The sequence below is a fragment of the Carcharodon carcharias genome, chromosome 1, assembly GCF_017639515.1.
Source record: "Carcharodon carcharias isolate sCarCar2 chromosome 1, sCarCar2.pri, whole genome shotgun sequence".
Taxonomy (NCBI): domain Eukaryota; kingdom Metazoa; phylum Chordata; class Chondrichthyes; order Lamniformes; family Lamnidae; genus Carcharodon; species Carcharodon carcharias.
The window spans coordinates 213067231-213093751 of NC_054467.1; the positions used below are offsets into that span (position 1 = coordinate 213067231).

General features: G+C 41.4%; 1 protein-coding gene across 2 annotated transcripts; it reads right to left on the reverse strand.

Moving 5' to 3' along the window:
- Nucleotides 1–1857: 1857 nt before the first annotated feature.
- LOC121283783 (gastrin-releasing peptide) lies at nucleotides 1858–22032 on the reverse strand. Of its 2 annotated transcripts, none has more exons than XM_041198497.1 (3): nucleotides 21775–22032; nucleotides 16752–16999; nucleotides 1858–2230 (listed from the first exon to the last, which is right to left on the reverse strand). In XM_041198497.1, the coding sequence occupies exons 1-3, from the start codon at nucleotides 21929–21931 to the stop codon at nucleotides 2177–2179; spliced, it is 459 nt and encodes a 152-aa protein (XP_041054431.1). In that variant the 5' UTR covers nucleotides 21932–22032; the 3' UTR covers nucleotides 1858–2176. The 2 variants fall into 2 exon arrangements, with proteins under 2 accessions (XP_041054431.1, XP_041054438.1); XM_041198504.1 differs by lacking the exon at nucleotides 21775–22032 and adding an exon at nucleotides 21301–21392.
- Between the last annotated feature and the right edge of the window lie 4489 nt (nucleotides 22033–26521).

Below are 26521 nucleotides of genomic sequence, written 5' to 3' on the forward strand. Positions count from 1 at the left end.
GCTGCATTGGAATAACCAAATCCAGAGGTAACAAAGGTTTCAGCAGCAATTGAGCTGAGGCATGGTGGAGTTGTGCACAGTTACATAGGTGGAAATAGCTGGTCTTAGTAATGGCACAGATACGTGGTCAAAAGTTCATCTGAGTGTCAAATATGACACCAAGGTTCCAAACCACTTGGACTGCGACAGTTCAAGAAGGTGGCTCACCACTACCTTTTCAAGGGCAATTAGGGATGGGCAATAAAAATCCTGGCCTAGCCCCTGACACCCATGAATAAAAAAATAGCCTGGTTTGGCTTCAGATAGTTGCCAAGGAGAGGGTTGAAGTCGGTGGCTGGGGAACAGAGTTCATGGCCGGGTCCAAAGGCAATGGCTTTGGTCTTCCCAATATTTAGTTGGACAAAATTTCTGCTCATCCAGTACTGGATTTCTGACAAGTAGTCTGACAATTTAGGGACAGTGGAGGGGCCAAGAGAGGTGCTGGTGAGATTGAGTTGGGCAATTGAGGGAAGTTTCCCAAGTGATAGTGAGCAGCTGATGTAAGAAATATATTCCCTTCTTAAAGTGAAGAAAGGAATTGTTTGTAAATTGGTCTTATGTTCTACTTTCCACCTGCTTGCATTAACCAGATTCTTATTTTGGGTGGCTCTATTAAGTTCTTCCCTTAAGACATGCTGCAAAAATGGTGCAAAATCTCACAAGCCAATTGCTACATCTACCTAACAGTCAACTCACTATTCCAAACATCATCCCAGTTACCTCCTGTTCCCCCAGCTTGTTGCTGCAATCTTCAGCCATGCCTGGCTTCTTAATTAATTTTCAGAAAACCATTCATGTTTTATAGTGCAGTTATACTACTGAAACACCAATGGACACTTAACTGAACAGACCCCACATTTGAGGGCAGAATCAATGCTAGAGAGGGTTGGTGGTTCAAGTCTAGCTGAAGGAAATATCAGTGCAATAAATGGCCCAGTCAAATTTTGGGGTCTTTAGCTTTGTAGCAGGTTGAATTTCAATGTGGGTTTACCCCTATCCTCTGCAGGTGATCAGGAGCCACGCTATCCACCCCAGAATTTAATATCTCTCAGAAGCATAACAAGGTACTTTACAGGCAATGGAGCTATTCACTGTTATTATATCATTAATCACAGCAGCCATTCACACACAGCAATATCCCACAAACAGAAATGAGATGAATGACTATTTAATCCATTGGTGGGTTGTTTGCAAAGGAATAGATGTTGACCAGAACAGCAGGAGCATTCCCTGCTCTTCTTCAAATCATGTTCTTATTTATCATTTACCTAATCATGGAGACAAGGCCTCAGTTATCAGCATCTTCAGCAATGCTGCATTACTCCAGTACTGCACTGAATTTTCAGCCCAGGTCATGTACTCAACTCCTGGAGGGAGCTTGACTCCATTACTCTCTGACTATCAGCAGACATCAAACATCAAAACACTGAGTTAAGCTGGCACTATTAGAGCCACTTTCTGTCCCCTGTGATAGATGAATTTTAACCATGTTTATGCGCATTGGCAGGCCTCAATGTCTCAAGTGTACTGTTTGCAATGAAATTCTCACAGCTAAATATTAGGCAATAGTAAGAGCTCTGGATCCAGCCAGAGAGATGACAATCAATTCTAGAGAAATAAGCAGTCCACTACTCCTCCTTTTGCATGAAATTAAATGCCCATCATCATCTACAATGCACCTGGAAAAATCATTGGTAGCACCTTACAAATGGTGCACTTTCAGAATGTGCATACGTGAATTCATCTGATTGTAACAGATATTATTGCTTATCATCCATTTCTAAATGGCTTTAATTATTGTAACTCTAGAAACTAATATGATATGGGTTAAGATTTTATTTTTAGAATTCATAATGTAGCGGCAACCCAAAAGGTGAATGATTATAAAACACCAAAATAGTAAAATTATGATCATTATATTGGAAGACCTTCCCTAACAATGCTTATTTACATTAAAAACATCAAAACATAATCTGCTGTGTGAAAATCATTTAGTTAATGTTCAGAGGTACAAGAACATTCAGTTATTTTAAAACAAAAAACAATTTTGTCTGATATTTGGTACAGCTAAACACTTGGAGGAAAAAAACATAATAGTCTCTTTAGATTTATTTCTGGCAGGATTGATATCATGTATTCAACTTGGGGTTTCGTCCTTCAGGTTCATCAATTGCAGAAGATAATCCACCATCTGTCAAAAAAGAAACATTGCCCATTAATTGCGGACTGCTTAAAAGCAACAAGATGAATATCTTATTATTTTGTCCTTCTAACACTTATTATTCAGTTACTAAATCTAGCAAAAAGAAGGCAAAAATAGCAAATATTGACTCTTCTGTACTCTCCAATAGCACATTGGCTCTTTACGGTTCTCTGGTAAGACGAAGGGAGAAACTCAGGTTTTTCCCCATAGTAAACTGCTCCACCTCGTGGCCAAACAGAAAATTTACACAGGCATCTAATATAGCAGAGAAACAATCTTGTAACCTGAATTCCTGCCTATAAAATAATCACATGACAATGACAAGAATAGAAAAGTTAATGAAAGATGAGAATGTAAAGAAATTGCAAAATAAAATAGCCCTCAAAACGCTAGATAGATTGAAACTAGTAGCATTCAGAGAGCCAAAATGAATTGCTTCAATCCTCAAACATGTATTGATGCCAAGATATGTACAGACGTACATCTCCCACAACCACGATACAACAAATCTGTACAGTGGATTCACAAAATATGTATTAAATATAACAATTGAATTCAAAAATTTCCAGCACCTGTCATATTTTGCTTTATTTAACCTTCATCCTATTTCAGTCACTTGAACATTCCTGATTCTAACTGCTCCACCGCTGATGACTGCGCTTTTAGTTGCTTCGGCCCTGCTCTGGAATTCCTTCCGTACACCTCTCCATCTCTACCTCACTTTCCTCCTTCAAGACACTCCTTAAAACCTACGTCTTTGACCAAGCTTTTGGTCATCTGACCTGATATCTGGCTTGATATTTTGTCTTACAAAGCTCCTCTGAATGGCCTTGGGACATTTTATTACAATGTAGGTGCTATATAAATATAAGTTGTTGTTATTATCTGCCTACCATTACCATTAGATAAATGGCTTTTACACCATGACAGCTCATCTGTACCAAGAAACAGTTTGTGGGGAGTCTGCGAACGCGATTGTCAAATTTGAAACCAGTTCTGCAGACATGTCAATAGAAAGGATCCAGAATGGTACAGTAAGCACAAAGTGGGGGGTACAAGTGGGAAGAACACAGGAGAACCTAGCCAGATAGGAAAGGGAGAAAAAATGTAAAAAAATACTGAAAAACAACTTACTTACCTTAGTGTCCAGAACAAAGGAAGAAATCACAGTTCATTCCACAGCACCAGCCAACGGCCAAAGCCACTATAGACAGGCTGAAAGCATTTTTAAAAAATCATATATGCTCTTATTATCAATAAAATTTAGATTTACATTGACTTGTAATGTTACCTCACAAAGGTAACAATTAATTAGACCAGAAATCCCTATTCGAGTGCCACAAGTATTTTTTTCTGATTTTTCACCTCTCCCAGGATATTGCATGTCAGGTTGGGGGCAAAGGAGAGAAGTAATTGAAGGTGGACATGTTGGTATGGGTGTAAATTGTACTCTGCTGGGATGTGACAGGCTCAATGGACCATCTATTTTCTCTTTCTGATCTTTTTCAGATGTGTACATTTAAAATGTAAAATAGATTAGGCAGCATAACATTGTCATACAACCGAAGACAGCTTTTTTAAAGGGAAGAACAACTAAAGACAGCTTTTTTTAAAGGGTAGACCTCCCAAATTTGACCTTGCTGGTTGCTAAGATATTGACTAATGATACCGATTGCTCACAGTAAAGTCAAATATTTCTCATAGCTAATATGATTCTACAAATCAAGTTCAGCAAATCATTAGCTCTGCACTTGAACAACAATTAGGCTCTCAGCAACTATCTGAAAGAGAGTTCCCAGGAATAAGAAGTGAATAAAACTCGACTGCTTTTATTCCAGGTTAACCTTTTTAGAGTAAGATTCAATGTTGTGCTGTAGTGGGTGTTGTTTCTGTATTTCTGCCTTACTCCGTAGCATCTTTAGCTATGCTCAGTCACATCTCCTTAAGGCCAGAGGTGGTGGAATAGATCAACCTTATGCAATCTACTTGTCTCTTGGCTTTGGACTGTAGTTCAGAAGTGAGCGGTAGGTTTCCGTTGAAGTAGGTCAATTAGCTGGATAGAGGTATGCAGGAAAACTAAATAATCAATTGTGACAAACAAGCTAAGCTTTCTTGAGGATTCATATGCAACCAGCCAGTCTGCCTGTTCCACTTTTTCCCCTGTGTAGCTTACATGTCAAGTCAAAGAATTCTAACTAAAGACAGCCAGGTACTCATATCAGGTAGAGGTGGATAGCTAAGATCATGATCAATCTTCCCAAAGGAGTTACTGACAGGTTTTCTTTGTGCTCAAGATTGCAAATCTTTTATTTTTTTGTTAATTTGTGAGATGTGGTTGTTCCTGGCAAGGCACTTATTGCCCATCCATTATTCAGAAGGCAAACTTCTTGAACAGCTGCAATCCGTGTGGTGTGGGTACAGCCACAATGCTGTTTGGGAGGGAGTTCCACGGTTCTGACCCAGCGTGACGAAGGACCGTTATAAATTTCCAAGTCAGGATAGTGTGTGACTTGATGGGGAACTTGCAGATGGTGGTGTTCCCATGCACCTGCCTTTTCCTTATAGGTGATAGAGATTGTGGGTTTGGCTGGTGTTGTCAAAGGAACCTTGCTGAGTTGCTGCATCTTGTACACACTGTAGCCATGGTGATGGGGGCAATGAATGTTTGAAGTGGTGATGCAAACAAGTAAAGGTCTTACTGTCCACTATCTAATTATCTTCAATCGCTTTTTGATAGAGTTGACTACTCCATAGGCACTATAGTTGTTAGCAAATGGAGTAAAATCATTTTTGAAGACATTATCTGTGGAACAAGCTGTTTAGGTACTGTGAAAAGATAGACACATATTTGTCATGACTGATTAAGGAAGTCTGCATATGGTTCAACAACCTAAATAATATATTCCAAGAGCCCAATTTACCAATGAGATCAGATTTTTTTAAAACGTACTGACCTGACTTTGAGCCAGACATTGAGGGAAGTGAACCTGATGTACTTAGCAGGCCTGGCTTATATATAACTCCAGTTCTACATCAATGTAGCTGGCTCTTAACAGGCCTCTAAAGCTGCCTAGCACACCATTAAATTGTAAAAAAAATCAGGGCTCTAAGGATGGGCAATAAATGCCAGTATTGCCAGTGACACCCCCAAACAAAGAATTTTTTTAAGTCATTATTTTTGGACAATTTTATGCATTTTGATGGAGATTTTGAGAATTGAGATTAACTTTCAGACTTTCATTAAATATACTGTTAGAAACTCCAATTGGCACAAGTGCATGTGATATTAGTCCATTGTTCTGAAGTTATGCCATCAGATTTAACTATTCTCCAAAACTCTTTGGAGTTTAGTTTATAATTATGGATATCTAAAGTGTTATGAGGTTTGTATCTTGAGAGAGATGATGGTAGAATCTTTCATGCTGGAAATTAATCAGGCAATATGATTCCCTCCCCTTTTGCCTGAATTTCTCAATGTATTTGTGCAATCCAACTTTTTTTTAGACAATGTTGCAATAGATCTTTGACTAAATATGAAGCATTACCAGTTAATAGATGCTTAGGTTAAATGTTGCACACTGCAGCATTGCATTAGGTATGTTTGGCCTGACCAAGGTCTAAATCACTTTGGCTGACAATACGGAATGAGAGTCATAGAAGTGAGGTTTTTGAGTACAAGAATGAAGCATTGGAGTACCGGATTTTTGGGGAGTGAATTTGTCACAAATGTGCAAAGTTTTATATGTTTTGGGAATGTGTCTCTAACTTAAAGTAAACTGGAGGATTGAGTGGGATTATATATTCTGGATTCTGCCTGACAACAGGTTTGGGTGGCTTGGATGTGAAAGGTTACAAGGTAGCCCTGGTTGTTTTACTGGAAAGAAGGTGCATGATATTCACACCAGAGCAGCTGTGTTGACAGTGGACAGACTGTTAGTTTCCAAGTCCCGTGAAGGTGTTAGGAATGTTAGGTTTTGTAAATAGGTATATTATTTAATTCCAAGATAGAATGGAGCTGTGGGGAGTGAGGGGTTGGGGAGGGGTGCCTAAAGATAGCTAATTAGCATTTCTGCCTCAGCCCATATGATTCACATTCTCATGGAGATGGGCTTTAAGAGAGCAGGAGTCAAGAGGGAGCAATGCAGTGTCGGGTTGCAGATTTTCCTAAAAATATCAGTGAACCTCATAGGCATGGACAGTATGTAAAAATCTAAGGGAGCGAGAGAGAAGGCAGAGAGAGACAGAGGCAGCAAGACTATTGTTCACCACACAAATGCGGATGGAGCTCGCACTCAGAAGAGACCAAGTTTGCCTAGATTTGCATTGTTGTTTGTTGGGGGATGGGGGGTGGAATGGGGGTGGTCTCCATGGTAACCCACACTGTGAAAGTCGGGGATTATATGTTATTTGGCTGGAAAAGGAAAATGGTGCTAAGAATCACTTTGGGCTGGGTCCTGGAAAATGAAGTGTCCATTTAAGGGATGAAGTAAAGTATAACCGGTCATTCAAAATGCTAAATGGGAGATCTTTTCTTTAGTTTAGGGTATAAGTTGCCCACTGGAATAGGTTTAGTCAATGTTCCTTTTAGATTGTGGCTTACAGTAAAGGTCTGAAAACTTGAAATCTTGTTGTGTGAACCTTTTGGCCATTCACTAGAAGTTCAAATTTCTTTTTAAAGTTATCTGTCTCTACAGGGATCATGACAAATTTTTGTGGATGTTCTACTGCTCTTCTGCTATAGCTTTGCCAAAAGAAGCACAGAAATCCCAGTAAATTTACAAAGTAACCTCTCTGTAACCTCTGGGAAATCATTCCCTTGAACTTTTGCAATGTTATCTAACAAGTAGTTAGACCATCAAAGGATGGTGGACAGAAAACTGTCTTCATGGGTCCTTCTTCATTCTTGAGAGATACATTTGTCCAAAAAAGGTCTTCAATTTGTGAAGGTTTGCCACCTCATGCTTGGAATAAACAGTGTCTGTGTTACAGCTTCAACTGAAAGAAATTATAATCAGGATAAATACAGCTTCATTTAACGTCTACTCCCTTAAGACACTGTAACTAATATTAAACAACTCAGAAATTGCAAAATCTGTAAGAGATGAAAGATTGCTACAAAGACCATGGATGCTTGTGAAATGTAATGACAATTTATGACTCTTGAGCATAAACGGTTGCCAGTTTGTCAACAGATATAACCACTCATGTCCGAAGCCAGATTCTTGCTCAAACAATACTGCATATTTAGAATCATCTTTCATTCCTACACTGAAACTGGAATCCAATCCCTGGTAATTGATTCTAATGATTTTGTGCATAGTTAACACCAGATCCTCACCATTACCAATTCCAAAATAAATTATTCCTTAAATGACCATTCTGCAACAACTTTTACTTAGGCGGTGACTTTAATATTAAAAAAAAGTCCCAAGGCTCTTCACTACCAAAATTATTATCAAGCAAAATTTGACTTAGTGCCACACAAGGAGATAATAGAACAGATGACCAAAAACCTGCTCAAAAATTGTGGTTCTAAGGAGTGTCTTAATGGAGGAGCGAGAAGTAGAGAGATGGAAAGTTTTAGAAAGGGACTGCCAGAGCTTAGGGACTTGGCAGCTGAAGGCACAGCCGCCAATGGTGGAGCAATTAAAATTGAGAATGCTCAAGGGACCAGAGTTGGATGAGCTAAGATGTCTCAATGTGGAGAAGGCTGGAAGAGATTACAGAGCTCGAGAAGGGCAAAGGATTTGAAAACAAGAATGAGAGTTTTAAAATCGGGGCATAGCTTATCCAGGAGCCAATGTAAGTCAGTGAGCACAAGCGTGATAGGTGCATGGGACTTGGTGTGAGTTAGGACTAGGGCAACAGAGTTTTGAATAACCTCAAATGTATAGAGTTTGAAACATGGGAAGCCAGATAAGAGAAGGTTGGAGTAGGCAAGCCTAAAGGTAAGAAATGCATGGATGAGGGTTTCAGCAGTGGGCATGCTAAGGCAGGGGTAGAATTGGGCGTTGTTATGGAGGTAGAAATAGGCAGCCTTAATGTTGGCATGGCTATGTTGCTGGAGCTCACCTTGGAATTAAGTATGTTATGAACAGCCTGGTTCAGTCTTAGATAGTTGCCAGGGCAATGGTTGAAGCCAGTGGCTAGGAAACAGAGTTTGCGCTGGAGACTGAAAACAATACTCTTGATCTTCCTATGTTTGGTTATAGGAAATTTCTGTTCGTCCAGTACTAGATATTGGGTACGCAGTCTGACCAGTTAGACAGTGGAGGGGTTGAGAGAGGTGGTGTGAGGTAGAGCTGAGCATTGTCAGAGTACAAGTGGAAACTGACACTGTGTCTTCAGATGAAGTTGTGGAGGGGCAGCATGTTGATGAAAGATATGAGGGCTACTAGGTTCCATATTTCTTGGTGGATGATGAGACAATTGGCCTTAATATGATCCATAATTGAATCCATCTCAGATACACATTTGTTCAACCACTAGACATTCCATTCCCTCACCACCAATTCCCTCCCTCACCACGGCCACTGCTTCAGGCTGAACTAGACTCTTTGCAACCTCACCGTTAGATGAGATTCCGATCCCTTTCCATCACAAAGACTGCCCAATTTCACCTCAGCACCATCACCTACCACTGGTCCTGCCTCAGCTTTTCTGCTTTTCCAGTGGTCCAATGTATGTGGAGTTAAGTTGCAGATCAGCAGTATTGATTGGCAGTACGGGCTCAAGGGGCTAACTGCCCTACTCCTGTTCAATATTTCTATGTTCTCCTGGTTGGCCTTCAACGTTCCACCTTCCATAACACTGAGCTCAATTAGAACCCTACTGCTTTTATCCTAACCTGCATCAAGCCCTAGTCACCTATCATCTCTGTGCTTGCTGACTTGCATTGGCTTTTGGTCCACCGTGGTCTATATTTTAAAATTCTTAACCAAAGCCAGCATGTCAGTAGCTTGAAAAATAATGTAGGAATAAAATCACAACAAGCCTCAACCATAGAATACTTGGTAGCCCTATGTAACCCTGCAACCTTTATCCAAATGGCTGTTAATTTTGTCTCGGTTTATTGTTTTTTTTAAAAAGCTTCTCCACCAACGGGGATTAAACTGACTGACTGTGGTTGCTGGCTTAACCTTGCATCTTTTTGTGAACAAGAGGATAACAATTGGAATCCTCCAGTCCTCTGGCACCATCCCTGCATCTTAGGAGAATTGGAAGATTAAGGCCAGTCCTTTGCAATTCCTTCCTTACTTCTCTTAATATCTTCAGATGCACCTCATCCAGTTCTGGTGATTTACTGATATCAAGCAACATCAAAAATCGGACACAGTGACAGAGAGGTAATGATAGCTATCATTATCCATGTAGTGTGTCCCAATGAAACTGCCAAACGTGTAGAGGTATAACCAGATTTTGCTCAATATGAACCAAACTGAGACTGACACTCATTTCAATTACATCTTTATAGACTTCAGGGAGCCATATTTATCCTATCATCCAGAGCTAAATCTGAACCCTAGAACTGAAGAAAGAGTTCTAACCCACTATTCTGCCCAGTTCCCCCCCTCTCAATTTTCACCATTCCAATTTTATAACTAGCATAACTGAAATACCCTTTTTATTATTTACCATTTGAGATTTTTTACTTTATGCCTGTCTATTTTCTTGGATGGACTTTCATGGATTGAGGATTGGTTCATGGATTGAGGATTGGTTAACGCACACAAGACAGAGAGTCAGGTTTAATGGGTCTGTTTTCAGGTTGGAAAGATGTAACTAATGGAGTGCCACAAAGATCAATCCCAGGACCTCAATTATTTACTACTTATATTAATGACTTGGAGGGGGGGGGGGGGGTAGAATGTAATGTATCCAAATTTGCTGATGATACAAAAATAGGTGGGAAGGCATGTTGTAAGGAATCTGCAAGGGGATATAGTTGAGTGAGTGGGCAAAAACCTGGCAGATGGAGTTTAATGTAGGAAAGTGTGAGGTCTTGCACTTTGGAAGGAAGAATCAAAAGGCAGACTACAACTTAAATGGAGAGAAACTCCAAAAAATTACAGCAAAGAGGGATCTGGATATTCTTGTGCATGAAACACAAAAAGTTAGCATGCAAGTGCAGCAAGTAATTAAGAAGGCAAATGGAATTTTGGCCTGTATTTCTAGGGGGTTGGAGTTTAAAAATAGGGAAGTCTTGTTACAACTGTACAGGGTGTTGGTGAGGCCGCACCTAGAGTACTGTGCACAGTTTTGGTCCCCGTATTTAAGAAAGGATATACTGGCATTGGAAGCTGTTCAAAAGAGATTCAATGGGCTGATTCCTGGGATGAAGGAGTTGATTTATCAAGAATGGCTAAACAGGCCTTTATTCATTAGAGTTTAGAAGAATGAGGAGTGATCTTATTGAAATGTACAAGATTCTGAGGGGGCTTGACAGAGTAGATGCTGAGAAGATGTTTCCACTGGTGGGGGAATCTAGAACTAGGGGATATAGTTATAGAGTAAGGAGGCACTCCTTTAAAACTAAGATGCAAAAGAATTTCTTCTCTCAGAGGGTAGTGAATGCCTAGAATTCTCTACCTCAGAGAGTTGTGAAGATTAGATCACTGAAAGTATTTAAAGAAGAGGTAGATAGAATTTTGAAATATTGGGGAGTTAAGGGCTATGAGGAGCTGGCATGAAAGAGGAGTTGAGGCCTGGGGCAGATCAGCCATGATCTTATTGAATGGTGGGGCAGGCTTGATGGACCAAATGGCTTAATCCTGCTCCTATTTCTTATGTCCTTATGTTCATTATTTAAGGAGATCATAAAAGGCAACATTGTTCTCTGCTCCCTTATTTTAACAAAAATACTAGAATAAAATAAAATAAAGGAAGGAACTCTATGACTGGAGGAAAATAGATCCCTTAACATTCAGTTGTATTGTACCAGTTCTAAGTTTTTGTCTTTGACCTCTCTCTTTTGCTCAGAAAAAAGAACTTTTTTCCATTCAGCCTGTGTTAGATTAAAGGGGTCCAACATTCTAGAGGAAGTATAATGAAGTGGAATTCCTTTTGCTCTCACCAAAATATTGGGATCAGGTTATTATCATATTCAGGGAAGGCAGTCCGGCCTGGGTACTCATCCCAAAGGCAAGGAGAGAAAGTAGAGCAACCAGGGAAGGACCAAAGAAACTGGAGCTAAAACAAATTCTAAAAAGCAGAAGAGTTACATAGTAAAAGCAATAAATAGTAAATAGTAAAAAGGCAGTAAAAGGAAGTTTGGGCATGGAGGCAGGGGGTGTATAGCTGAGGTGTTGATGAAGAAGATGGTGTCAATGTTGAAGAAGAGGCAGTTAACTCACTGTATGGGCTAAAAATTGATTAAGAGGAGGCATTAGCTCGGCTGGCTGTACTTAAAATTGATAAGTCCCCAGAATTGGATGAGATGCATCCAAGGATGCTAGGGGACGTAAGAGTGGAAATTGTAGAGGCATTGGCTTCAAGCTTCTAAACCACTTTAGGTAAAGGGGTGGTGCCAAGGACTGGAGAATTCCAATTATTATCCCCTCGTTTGCAAAAGGTTGCAAGGATGAGCCCAGAAACTACAGGCCAGTCAGTTTAACCTCAGGTGGTGGGAAATCTTTTAAAAATGATAATCCGAGACAAAATTAACAGTCACTTGGACAAATGTGGATTCATTCATGAACGCGAGCATGGATTAGTTAAAGGAAAATCACAGAGATCATTGATGAGTGTAATGCTGTTGATGTGGTGTGTATGGGCTTCCAAAAGAAATTTGATAAAGTATCACATTACAATCTTGCCAGCAAAGTAAAAGCCTGTGGAATAAAAGGGAAGTGACAGCAAACAAGAGAGTAGTTGTTTTTCAGTCTGCATGCAGGAAGGTATACAATGGCGTTTACCAAAGCTTGTTATTAGGACCACTGCTTTTATTGATTTATATTAATCACATATACTTGGGTGGACAGGGCACAACTTCAAAATTTGCAGGTGACACAAATCTTGGAAGTGTTGTGAACTGTGAGGTGGATAGTGTTAAACTTCAGGAGGACATGGGCTGGTGGAATGGATGGACAGTAGCAGATGAAATTTAATTCAGAGAAGTGTAAAGTGATTCATTTTGGTAGGAAGAATGAGGAGAGGCTTTATAAAATAAACTATACAGTTGTAAAGCGAGTGTCAGAGCTGAGGGACCTTGGGCTATTTATACACCAAATGGTTGAAGGTTGAGAAAGTAAATAAAGCATATGGGATCCTGGGTTTTAGAAGTAAGGGCATAGATTATACAACCAAGAAAATAATGGTGAATCTTTATAAAACAGTGGTTTAGCCTCAACCTGAATTTCATGTCTGATTGTGGACACCACACTTTAGGAAGGATTAGAAGGCATTAGAACCAGTCCAGAAAAGATTTACGAGAATGGTTCCAGGGATGAGGAAGTTCAGTTGCATGGATAGATTGGAGAAGCTGGTGGAGAAGAGAAGGTTAAGAGGAGATTTGATAGAGGTGTTCAAAATCATGTGGGGTCTGAACAGATTAGGCAGGGAGAAACTATTCGCATTGGCAGAAGGACAAAGAACCAGAGGGTGAATGGCAAAAGAACCAAAGGCAACCTGAGGAAAAACTTAGTTATGCAGTGAGTGGTTAGGATCTGGAATGCACTGCCTGAGTGTGTGGTGGGGGCAGATTCAATTATGGCTTTCAAAAGGGAATTGTAAAATTGCCTGAAGAGAAAAAAATTGTATGATAAGGGCATGGGTGTTGAGACTAGCTGACTTGCTCTTGCAGAGAGCTGACATGCACATGATGGGCCAGTTGGCCTCTTTCTTTATTGTAACCAATTTATGATTCTATGAGAAAAATGCACAGTCTCAGCAAGGATCAATTATTTTTTGCCTGCGGTTCTTCTTGAGGACTTAATAAAGAACTGTTGCCGACATCAGCAGCTAAGAATTCTTCTGAATATTTATCAGCACTGTTGGTTTACCTACACCATACGGACTGCAATGGTTCAAGAAGATGGTTTTTCAAGGGCAGTTTGGGGTGGACAACAAATGCTGGTCTTGCCAGCAATGCTCACATCCCATGAAAGAATTTTTAAAAAGCTTATAAGAACACACTGGATGTAATTATCAGGGCAGCACCTTGATGTGCCAGGTGGGGGTGTTTGGGTTCTTTTATTCTTTCATGGGATGTGGGCGTTGTTGGCTAGGCCAGCATTTATTGCCCATCCCTGCTTGCCCTTGCACTGCTACCTTCTTGAACTGCTGCAGTCCATGTACCATATAATATACTTGCATTGAAGGTGGTACAGCAAAGGTTCGCCAGATTTGTCCCTGGGTTGAGGGGGTTGTCCTATGATGAGAGGTTGAGTAAGTTGGGCCTATATTCTCTGGAGTTTAGAAGAATGAGAGGCAATCTCATTGAAACCCACAAAATTCTGAGGGGGCTTGATAAGGTAGATGCTGAGAGATTGATTCCACTGGTCAGGGAATCTAAAATATGGGGGCACAATCTCAGGATAAAGGGCTGATCATTTAGGGCTGAGATGAGGAGAAATTGCTTCACTCAAAGGATTGTGAATCTTTGGAATTCTCGACCCCAGAGGGTCATGGATGCTCCGTCGTTAAATATATTTAAGACTGGGTTGGACAGATTTTTGGTCTCTCAGGGAATTAAGGGTTATGAGGAGCAGGCACGAAAATGGAGTTGAAGCCCAAGATCAGCCATGTTTGTATTGAATGGAAGAGCAGGCTCGATGTTCAATATGATGTACTCCTGCTCCTATTTCATGTGTTCTTGCATGTGGTGTGGGTACATCTACAGTGCTGTTAGGGAGGGAGTTCCAGAATTGTAACCCAGCAACAGTGAAGGAATGGCGATACATTTCCAAGTCAGGATTGTGTGTGACTTGGAGGGGAACTTGCAGGTGGTGGTGTTCCCATGCGTCTACAGTCTTTATCCTTCTTGGTGGGAGAGGTCACGGGTTTGGAAGGTGCTGTCGATGGAGCCTTTGTACAAATGCAGTGCATTTGTAGATTGTACGCACTGCTGCTACTGTGTGTTGGTGGTGGAGGGAGTGAATGTTGAAGATGGTGGATGGGGTTCCAATCAAGTGGGCTGCTTTGTCCTGTATGGTGTTGAGTTTCTGAGTGTTGTTGGAGCTGTACTCATCCAGGCAAGTGGAGAGTATTCCATCACACTCCTGATTTGTGCCTTGTAGATGGTAGTCAAGGCATTGGGATTCAGGAGATGAGTTAATTGCCACAGAATTCCCAGCCTCTGACCTCTTCCTGCCCCCACAGTATTTATATAGCTGCTCCAGTTCAGTTTCTAGTCAATGGTGACCCCCAGGATGATGATAGTGTGGGATTCAGTGATGGTAATGCCATTGAATGTCAAGGAAAGATAGTTGGATTCTCTCTTGCTGGAGATGGTCATTGCTTGGCACTTGTCTGGCGTGCATGTTTTTTGCCACTTATCAGCCCAAGCCTTAATGTTGCCCATGTCTTGCTGAATATGGGCACAAGCTGCTTCAGTATCTGAGGAACCGTGAATGGTGCTGAACATTGTGCAATCATCAGCAAACATCCCCACTTCTGACCTTATGATGGAGAGAAGGCCATTGATGAAGCAGCTAAAGATGATTATGTCTAGACACTACCCTGAGGAATTCCTGCAGTGATGTCCTGGGATTGACATGATTGATCTCAAACAACCACAACCGTATGCCTTTGTGCTAGGTATGACTCCATCCAATGGAGAGTTTTCCCCCTGATTTCCATTGACTCCAGCTTTGCTGGGGCCCCTTCATGCCACATTCGGTCAAATGCAGCCTTTATGTCAAGGGCAGTTACTCTCACCTCACCTCGGGAGTTCAGCTCTCTTGTCTGTGTTTTGAACCAAGGCAGTAATGAAGCCAGGAGCTGAATGGCCCTGGCGGAACCCAAACTGAACGTCAGTGAGCAGGTTATTGGTGAGTAAGTGTCACTTGCTAGCACTGCCGACAATCCATTCCATAACTTTGCTAATGATCGAGAGTAGACTGATGGGGTGGTAATTGACGGGGTTGGATTTGCCCTGCTTTTTGTGCACAGGATATACCTGAGCAGTTTTTCACATTGCTAGGTAGATGCCAGTGTTGTAGTTGTGCTGGAACAGTTTGCTTCTTAAACTTGTTTTTACACAATTGGATTTCAGATAACATTTTATATGGGCCTACATTTCAACAGCTGAGTATGCCACAATTCTAATCTCCCTCAACTCAGGAATGTCAGCCTCAATGCTTGTGTTTAAGAATTGAAATACATAGGGGTAGAATTTCTGCAGGGGTTCCCTTCCCTGCCATCCCACCATAACTTTGACAAGATTAGCAAAAACCCCAGTGAACGAGATAAACAGTTCCACCAATTTTCCACTGAAGTTACAGTGAGAGGATACAAAAAAAATGATTGTTTTTATTATTTCTTTTCATCAGTGCTTTTCCCCTTTCAGAGTGTACTATTGTGCCACAAGCTCCTGCCATTTCCTACACCCTCTGTGATTTTCAAAAAAGATTTAAGTATTTTCTTGAACCAGCAGGGAAACAGTATTTAGCTTTATTGAGGTTTGAATATTCTCCTTTTTCTCATCTGAAATGGCCTTGCCCCTCCCTATCTCTGCAACTTCCTGTAGCCCTACAAACCTTTGCGATCTGTGATCAGCAGTCCTCCAAATTTGGTCTCTTGCGCATCTGATTTTAATCACTCCACCAGTGACGGCCGTCAAGGGTCGAAGCTCTGGAATTCCTTCCCCAAACCTTCCTGCCTCTCTAACTCTCTTTCCACCTTGAGGTGCTTCTTAAAACTCACCTCCTTGAACAAGATTTGTTCACCTAGCTAAATACCTGCTTATGTGGTTTGTTGTCAAATTTTGTTTGCTAATACTCCTGTGGAGCATCTTGAAAAGTTTTACTCAGTTAAAGGAATTCTATAAATGCAAATAGTTGTTGTCTGTTGTTGTTATACATTGCATAGATATAATTCCTATAGAGCACATCATAGGAAATCATACCTGACAACATCTAAATCGAATATTTTTTACTTCCTCCAATATTCTCCATTTCCTTCCAATGGAAGTAAATACTTCTATGGACGCAGTCCATTCTCCATCACCTAGCAAAATAGCTGTTTTTCACGTCTAAACTATATATTGGTTGTTGATCTGCTATTCCCACACAAGGTGCATCATAGCCGAGCAGGTCCTCTACCTGATGTGGCCTTTCTAGAGGAATCAATACATCGCAGTCAGGAACAAAAATCCTAGATGACGTTCCCTAATTCAGGAAGGCTGAGTGCAGCTCTTGTGTCCCACTATCTACAGTGGCAATTACCCAACTCACGATTATCAGGAACTGAACTAGTGACATATTGCTCTTTATGATTAGTTACACATTCTCTAACTAATCCTTCAGGAAAATTCTCCATTTAAAAAAAAAGTGGGGTTTTGTATACTTACCCCTTTGGAGTCTTCGTTGGTTGTCTGCCATGGTTTCTTGTTAAATATTGGAAAATGTTCCCTTGTTTGCTGGACCTTTCTGGATTTTGCTTCCTCCAACAAGCTTAAGAAATTCTTTGCTATCTCAGCCCATTGCAGATCACCTTCTGGCTGCTTAGCTTTTTCTGACAGAACTGGATGCACCATGTTGTCACTGTTGGCATAGCCATAAAGGCCATCGTCAATGCTTTTTTTCCCCATCAAGTGACCTTTAAAAAAACAAGGAGATTTATACTTAAACTTGAAGCTATAAGCATGATAATCAGAATTTTTTTTCTAAGTAGAATTACTTTGGCTTCAGGATCTTTCACCAGAAGCATGGGACATAGGATACGTTTACATTAACATGGGTGACATATTAAGACCAATAACAAATAATGAGAATATATTACACAACATATTTCACATTATTTTCATTCAAGCAATGCTTATTGACAGAAATGCATTTCAGGCATCCAGGTTTCTTATGGTGGGTATTTAAAATTTTAAAGTACTAGATTAACCTTTGCAGTCGATCACTTAGCTGTTGAGGCATCTTGCAGTCTTTTTCCAGCCCCACCAAAAAGACATCACAATCAAGCTAGCATGATAGGTATAACAGTGCCTTTACTGACAGCTTAATATCTTTATTGTCAAAAATGGAATCCAAAAGTAGTTGACAATGCTGTCAAGAGGACCCTAAAACTCTGTGGCTTCAATTCTTTAAACAGAGTTAAACACTATTAGCTACGAAAGCAATAGGTATTTTTAAAATCCTAACCATGCTTCACTCCATTATAAACAAATAAAGGACAAATTGTGGCAGTTTTACTTAAATCTTAATTGCCCAATTCCTACCAAAGAACTACTAAGAAGTCTACTGAAAGAATCCCAAGCACCCAGAAATCAACTTTTTTTTATTCAATCGTGCTATGTGAACATCACTAGCATAGCCAGCATTAATTGTCTTTGAGAAGCTGCTGGTGAGCCAACTCCTTGAACGATTGCAGTCCATGTGGTGTAGGTACACCCACAGTGCTGATAGGAAGGGAGTTCCAGGATTTTGACCCAGTGACAGTGAGGGAACAGCAATATATTTCAAAGTCAGGATGGTGTGTGACTTGGTGGGGAACTTGCAGGTGGTCGTGTTCCCATGTGCCCATTACTCTTGTTTTTTTAGGCTGTAGAGTTTGCAGGTTTGGAAGGAGCTCTCAAAGGAGCCTTAGTGAGTTGCTGAATTGCATTTTGTAGATAAAGGGGAGAAAACCGCTGCCACTGTGCGCTGGTAGTGGAGGGCGTGAACGTTTAAAATGGTGGATGGGCTGCCATTCAAATGGGCTGCTCAGTACTGTATGGTGTCAAGCTTCTTCAGTGTTATTGGAGCTGCTTTCATTCAGATAAGTGAATGTGCCTTGTAAATGGCATATAGGATTTGGGGAGTCAGAACAAAGTTACCTAGCACAGAATTCCTAGCCTCTGCTCTGCTGTTATAGTATTCATACTGAATGGCTGAACCAATTAAATTCCTAGCCAATGGCAAACCCCCAGGATGTTGATAGCGATGGTATTGCAGTTGAATGTCATGGGGAGGTGCTCAGATTTTCTCTTGTTGGAGATGGTCATTGCCTGGCAGATGTGTTACTGACCACATAACATCCCATGCCTGAAGTACAGGTCTTACTGCCTTTGGGCAAAGACTGCTTCAGCATCTGAGGAGTGGAGAACAGTACTGAACACTGTCCAATCATCACCGAATGTCCCTCCTTCTAAACTTATGGAGGGCATGTAATTGATGACGCAACTGAAGATGATTGGGCCTAGGTCTTGAGAAACTCCCTTGGCTGTGTCCTGGGACTGAGATGAATGGTTTCCAACAACCACTACCATCTTCCTTTGTGTTAGGTATAACTCCGAACAGCGGAGAATGTTTCCCCAATTCCCATTGACTTAAATTTTGTTCAGGCTTCTCAGTGCCACATTTGCTCAAATGCTGCCTTAAAACGAAGGGTTGTCGCTCTCACATCACTTGATGAAGCAATTGCTGAAGCAATTGCAACCATCTTCAGCCAGAAATGCCAAGCAAATGATCCATCTCGACCTCTTCCTGTGGTCCCCAGGTCAGTTTTAAGCCAATTCTATTCACCCCACATACTATCAAGAAATGCCAGAAGGTATTGGCTTTAACAAAGGCTATGGGCTCTGACAACAACTTACAAGTCGCTAACATATAACAACAAATTATATAAGGCAGTTCTTGCTTCTTAGAATGCACAGCAGTCAATCAGCATTGAAAGAAAGGTTTATGTCTTAGCTGTAACCCTTCATCAGAATTGCCTGCTGCAGATTTCTGGCATTTCCTCTTTTTATTTACAATTCTCCTCATTTCTGAGTCATTTTTAACCCCACTTTTCCTTCTACATATGAGGCAAAATTGCATTTTTTTTCTAGTTACAAGCAACCAGCTGAAACACTGCAACAAAAGGGGAACTTCTTCCTTGATGTCTGCAGCTGTTTTGTTGGTAGATGGTCCTTTACAGTAAAGTGGGAACTATCATTTTCTGCACATCTTGGGCTCTGAAACAATTACAAAAATTCAAAAAAGAAAAGCTTATATTTCAACTCTTTCTTGGACTCACTCAAGTTCTTTTGAAGGGTCATGAGGACTCGAAACGTCAACTCTTTTCTTCTCTGCCGATGCTGCCAGACCTGAGTTTTTCCAGGTAATTCTGTTTTTGTTTTACAAAAATTCAATACTGGCAATACAGGGCTGTATCCATTTTGCTCAAGAATAGCAATTTTTTGGCCTAGCATACTAGCACATCATTGGAGTTCAACAAATACAGTCCAAATACAAAGACTGCTGAATGCCATTGTAAATTTTCTAGCATTGAATCAAGATAACATACTATGCAGAAGAGGTAACAATGAAGCAGTGTGTTCATTGGTTGACAGCTCTACCACATCTGTATTCAGAATGTCTGATGCAGGCTGGCGTAGGTTCCCCCATTGGTTTGTAAGAAAGATTTTGCATTTGCAAAGCACCTTTTCTCACCTTCAGCTGGTTCCAAAGTGCTTCACAGCAGATACATTACTTTTGAAGCGCAATCACTGCTGTTACCTTACAAGATAAATAACCAGCCGGTCTATTTTGCTGGTATTGATTATGGGTATAATTAATACAATTAAGAACTGTAGCAAAAAATAGAAAAACCAAATATTAAGCAGAGTAAATTCGTGTAAATCCAGCCCGTACTGGACACAGACAGCACAGAAATGCTGTTAATGAGACACAATTCACAATGTCGCCGAGAGAATCTACAGACTTAAAAACAAAAAAACTGCGGATGCTGGAAATCCAAAACAAAAACAGAATTACCTGGAAAAACTCAGCAGGTCTGGCAGCATCGGCGGAGAAAAGAGTTGACGTTTCGAGTCCTCATGAGCCTTCGACAGAACTTGAAGTTCTGTCGAAGGGTCATGAGGACTCGAAACGTCAACTCTTTTCTTCTCCGCCGATGGAATCTACAGACTTGCTTGATTGAAAAAGAGGGTCAGTAGTGATACTTTTTTGACGTCGAGTTCCACAAAAAGGACTCTATGGGATCTCAATAGCGCTATTGACCGATCCTGTAAACCTCTCACTGCGGTTAACAGCTCGATCTGTCATTACAAGCATTAACAAAAGGTGGCGCAAGACGATCACCAAACAAAAAACCCTGTAATAGTGGGGTGCAATTGTGAAGCTCTTTAGGAACAGGTCAAAATCGATTGTGATAATGTGCAAAATATGTGTAATTCATGTAACCGATGAAGCAGAATTACATCATTTGCACGTTTAAGATTGCGAACTACTCTGCTGACAGCCTTTAGGCTTAGGAAGTTTGGCGTGGATGCAGGAAATAGAGGAAAAAGCGAGGCTTTCCAAATAAATTTTACACGGATAATTAGATAGCTGAGTTTGTTGACATGCGGGCGATGGTTGGGTCCAGTTGTCTCACTAGCAAAGCCTGAGTTACCATAGCAAAGGTATGCTACTTTCCAACGACCTGTGGACGGTTCCGCTTCTATCCCGTGTTCTCGTTTTACAGACACAAATTACCATCGTACTTGGTCACACTTTTGCATTAGCGCAATAGCAGCTATAGAGGATAAATATTGACTGCAAACTGAATAATTGAATCTTAGAGAGGGAAAGAAATGTATAGAGTACAACAACGCCTAAAAGAAACCACAGCCTCCAATTTACTCGAGAATATTTGTTTCAATGTTCTTTATTCTGAAGGAAGGACAAACAAATTAGACTAAGAGCTGCCAGAGAAGGAAGTAGGTAGAACATAGCATTGCCTGCTGTGTAACAGGTTGGACCAGATAGAATCACAGGATTATTCAACCTGTTGGATCTTCATGTCCTCAGGCGGCCTGTGGCCCGATTAAACCTTTCACTAACGACACCTCCGAATTTCATTATTCGCCCCAATCCTTTGCACTCGTTTGGAAAAAAATAACACAGAAAGCGCTCGGTTAAACATACCTGTAGATGCAACGTGCTGTACGACCGGGCGCCAAAAACAAGCAAGCATCCATCCCAGCAATCAGCGGGGAGGCAAATCTGCTCACAAGGGTGCAAAAAGGGACATAGTTCTCCCAGATGAGAGACAGCAGACAAACAAATGAACACACCCGGAATAAAGCGCCATCCGTTTGTCTTGAAATTTAAAAAATGCCTTTTTCAAAAATCGCGCTTTGCACTTATAATAAAATTCAGGTGACGAGTCCGATCCAGCGACATGTGAGACGGTGGGGCAGGGGGGTGGAATACTCCTGTAATAATTTACCCAGTCCCACATTCAATGGAGAAAAAGACGTGAAATGATAACGACTGCGGAGACAATAAGGGAATTCAATGCCTGGTTTGCCTCTTGAATGAACGGCTCATTTCTCGAACCGAGTACATTTTCACACGTTAATGACAAGCAGAGCTGCACCATTGAAAGTCAATACTCACCCACCGCCCAGTGACTGCCCCTGGGGAGCATCTTCGTCAAACTGCCTTGATTTTCAACAGGAGCTGCGAGCCCATAGTGGACCTTAGAACTTGTAATACTTAAGACTATCAGAGAAAAGAGCAAACGGTGTTTCCATAAAATAAATTCAGACCCCATCTCACCCTAGTAGCACACGAATCGCCCTCCCTTTCTGACCCTCTTGCACTGAAACTGCCTGGAATGGTTCAGAAGCTGTTTTTCCCCCCACTCTTCACTTACAATAGATGGTCTCTGCTTCCCCTTCAAGTGTGGGTGCAATTTATATGAAACTATGACGAAATCGCGGGTAGCTGACAAAATTAACTTAGCTGACGATCGCTTACGTGAACATTTCTGAATAGTATATATAAATCAAGGGTCACGTTATCATCCATCTGTATTTTGGAGTGATTTATTCTGAGTTGTATCTCCCAGCACATTGGCTTCTAAAGGGGAAATTCACAAATTGATCGAGATCTTCCTACCGTGATGAAAGAAGGCGGTGGAAAAACACAAGTGCTGTGTACATTTTTGGTCCAATGTCCTTTATTAAATCCACAGTAAACAGCCACTAAAGATCCTTGCATATAATATTGTTAACAGGTGCTCAACTCGTGTAAAAAAAAACAGGCTATATCTATTAAACACTCTTTCGGACTGCTAGCGATAAGCCAGTCCCTCTGCCCACATTCTGGAGACAGTGCTGATAAGGAATCCTGGGTCATTCGCCGTTTATTTACCCCAATAACTTATGGCCAGAGATTTTATCATTTACCATCACCTGCAGCGAAACCCAAACAAAGCGGAGAGCTTCGTCCATCCCACTTTAAACCAAACCCTGCGGGAGTTCAGAGGAAGGCCATCCAGCCTGTCTGGTTCTCTCATTTCGATTTCCTGGAAAATATCTTGGACCATGAATGGTGCTTTATTCTTTAATTTTGATTTTTATACCTTAGTTGTCACACATTCCCCCCACCCCCCGTGCCTTGGTCCTTTTCTTAAAATTCTGTTAACCCTTCCCTTGTGTTTTTAATTGCCTCATTATTAACCACCATCTCCCCCCACCCGCTTGCTTGTTTCTATTTTGTTTTTCATTCATTATTCCCGGGTCGTCTACATCTTTTCAGCCGCATTGTACCGATGTTTAAATTATGGCTCATTTAAACAGCGCAGATAATGTGAAAGTTCCTTTCGTACACGTAATCGTGTGAAATCCCACATTGGTGGCGACTTTAATCGCACAAAGATATTCTCCATACTTAATATAGTAACAATTTTCGGAAGTCATTACAGCATGAATCTGAACGACCATTGTCTCCCGTCCAAATCTGCCAAGAAATCATTTTAAAATTGAACTTTAATCAGTTGAGTGTCGGGAAATCGCGCAATTCCCAGATATCCGGTGATTTGTGTTTTATTATTTTCTAATATTTTATGAGCTTTCCCCCTCCTGTTTTTTTTTTCCCGGTGGAGATAACCGTTCACCGGTTTCCAGATTTACCTGTCTGAGTAATTCTGATGTTATAAATTTACTCCTGAATCACCCCATCTTGAGTCAACTCACACAGTAAACAATTCTCTGCAGCTAAAACAGAAAATACACAACAGGTCAACCAGGAGCCCAAGGAGAAGAACAAAAAGGGTGAATGTTTTAGGGTGGACCCGTTCCTCAGAGTTGGCCCCAGCTCAATGAGGGCAGCCTCATTTTCCCCTCAGATCCTGACTGACCCGCTTTGTACCTTCAGCCTTTGGAAGGTGCCCTTTGCGAATTTTTCGAGCTTATTAATATAGCAATCAGCAAACAATTACTTTGAAACTGAGGGCTAACCTATCGATTAAGCAGTTCTATTTTACCCTTTATAACATTTACATTCTGCCTCCTGGTTTACATTGTCTTTCCTTCCTGTATTTTCTTCATGCAGTGACAGAGGTTGCTTGGCGGGTTCTCCACACAAGGCTCACCGCGGGGTGGGGTGGGGGGGGGGACTGTATTCGACAGCACTAAAATTCACTCTAATCGTCAACCACTCGGTCTATGAAAATTTCAATCGAACATTCTGTTTACTCTTCTTACTAAGTTGAGAGCTGAAAATAGTAGCCCAGCTCCGTGCAGTGAGCAAATCAGTTTTTGCAGCTCTTTGACTCCAGCAACAGTTTGCACTAAACGAGGGGCGAAGTGTATTTCAGGCTCGGGAATGTGGCGCTATTATTCGTCCCGTGAAGACCGAGTGAAATTCACAGGTGCCTTTAAAGACGAATATTCAGTAGAATCAAAGAATAGTGCAGTATGGGAGGCCATTTGGCCCATCGCTCCTGCGCTGGGCATGGTGTTGTTGAATTAGGGATGATGAGGCCCCGGGGCATAATTTCTGCACGCAACATCTGCAAATAGCACCTCAATGGCGCAGTGATCCACTGGGAGGGAGGGAGCTTCATAATCGTAAGAAACGTTAAGGATTTTGCAAACATTCCGCTGCCTTGAGCGTCCGGTTCAATTTAGCGCCGTCTATCCGTCGGCTCAATTTAACAACTCACCCCCACCCCAGAAAAGCGTTTCTGCTGCCAGTTGCGAAGTTTTCCTCCTGACGTTCGTAAACCTTCTCCGAAAGGTTACACTTGGGGGTAGAATTTCTACGGCGGCTCTTAAGTCTCCCGTCGTGATTTCGGTAAAAGAATCCGGAGAAACACGGTTGGGAGAAGGAGAGGGAGGTTTGGGGAGTGGGGAGGTGAATTTCCCCCGAGGTTCTCCCGCTTGCCCCGGTCTGCCGCTTGATGAAGGTATTGGCTGAAGGAGATACTAGCCGGCTTGTCCTTTGCTCCATGTTTGCTGTATCATAATGTCCCTCTCGGGCAATGCCCCAAATGGGATGAACCAAATGTGCAAACTTGCAACTTGTGTTCTATTCCATGATCTACAAAACCTGTAGAATGCTGCGTCAATTACTTCAAGGATCTGCCCACCAATGTTCCCAAATCTTTCTTCATCTCCCCTCGACATTCAACAGCATTATTGTTACTGAATCCCGCACTAGCAACATTTTGGGAGCTATAATTGGCCAGAAACTGAACTGGAGCAAATATGTATAAATATTGTGGTTACAAGAGCAGGTCAAAAACTGGGAGCTCTGGGTGAGCTAACTACATTTCTCCCCAAAGCCTGTCCACCATCTGTAGGACACAAGTCAGGAGTGTGGTGGAATACTGCCCACTTGCCTGGTTGAGTGCAACTAAAACAACATTCAAAAAGCCTGAATCCATCCAGGACAAAACGGACCATTTGATTGGCACCCTATTCACTCCTCCACCATTGATGCACAGCGGCAACATCTACAAGAATCATTTTAGCAAGGCTCCTTCTACAGGACCTTCCAAATCTACATCTTTAGTACAAAAAGCTTCCTAACCCCTTCACATGTGGTAGTAGCTGTGTCACTGCAGCACCATCAGAATTTCCTACGTGGTGAACTCCTCCTTGATGTGGGCCTCATTTGAGCCCAACACAGGAAAATGGATTAGGTTCACCCAGAAGAATAAGGCAGCAGGTGTATGGGAACACCACCATCTTAAAGTTCCCCCCGATGTCACACACCAACCTAATTTGAAACTATATCGCTGCTCCATCATCTTTGGTGAATCAAAATTCTGGAACACCCAAAGCCTGGAACTATTGAAGAGCACTATGGATGGACTGACATTTCACAGCTCATTTCCCACAACCTTCTGAAAGGCAATTAGGTATGGGCAATAAATGCTGGCTTTGCCAGTGATGCCCGCATTCCATGAATGAATAATAAGAATTCAACCTGTAGTGCCATGTTTGACAATCTCAAAGTGGAGAAAGATTAAGAGTGAATGTTGGACATTTGTCAAAGTTGAAATGTTTCATCTGATAGAACTAAACTTGTCAAATGTATCACAGCCATATTTAATATCTCAAGTTCTTATGCAAAAGGTGGGAATCAGTAGAGATTACAATCAGATCAGTCATGATCTTATTGACTGGCGGAGCGGGCTCAAGTGACTGAGGGGCCTACTCCTGCTCCTAATGCAGATGTTCATATGTAAATATAAAGTTTGTTGAGCAATAACAAGAAGACGACAAAAGAAAGGAGACCATGGGCTGGCTTTACATTTTATTGCCGAGTAATGGGGGCAAGGAACTTCTGTCCATCACTTTGATCCCACCATAAACCTAACCCATTTTCCTATGTTGGGCTCAAATGAGACACACATCAAGGAGGAGTTCACCACAAAGGAAATTCTGATGGTGCTGCAGGGACACAGCTACTACCACACCTGAAGGGGTTTGGAAGCTTTTTGGGCTGAAATGGCACATGTCCCAAGGGAGACAGTGCAAAGTAACAACAGCTTATATTTGTAAAAGGCTTGGGGAGCGATTAAGATCAGAGATGCACAGGAGGCCAGAATTAGAGGAGCCCAGATGTCTCGGAGGGTTGAGAGGCTGTAGGAGACTAGTAATTGGCTTTATAGACTTAAATATGGTGATGTGTTTTCATGATGACAGACACTAGTTTAAAGAAGTGATACAATACCCAACAGACTGTCATGTTTTCCCTTGCTATTACAAGGAACACAGGATAATGCAGCAGGAGATTTACACTGTATATTTTCACAGATAGAAAGTGCTAAGGAAAGAAACACTGGCCAAACATGTGCCATATACAAATGTAATTGAAATGTTACCTAACTTTTCATTTGGGGTGAGAC

Bases quoted from the DNA above. Each gene is read 5' to 3' on its own strand.
- LOC121283783 (XM_041198497.1), bottom strand. From the start codon at position 21,931: ATGGGGTCTGAATTTATTTTATGGAAACACCGTTTGCTCTTTTCTCTG. The intron at 17,000-21,774 runs GTGAGTATTGAC...GTTTTTTTAAAG, and splicing joins GGGCAGTCACTGGGCGGTGG to GTCACTTGATGGGGAAAAAA. The intron at 2,231-16,751 runs GTAAGTATACAA...CTTTTTTGACAG, and splicing joins CCAACGAAGACTCCAAAGGG to ATGGTGGATTATCTTCTGCA.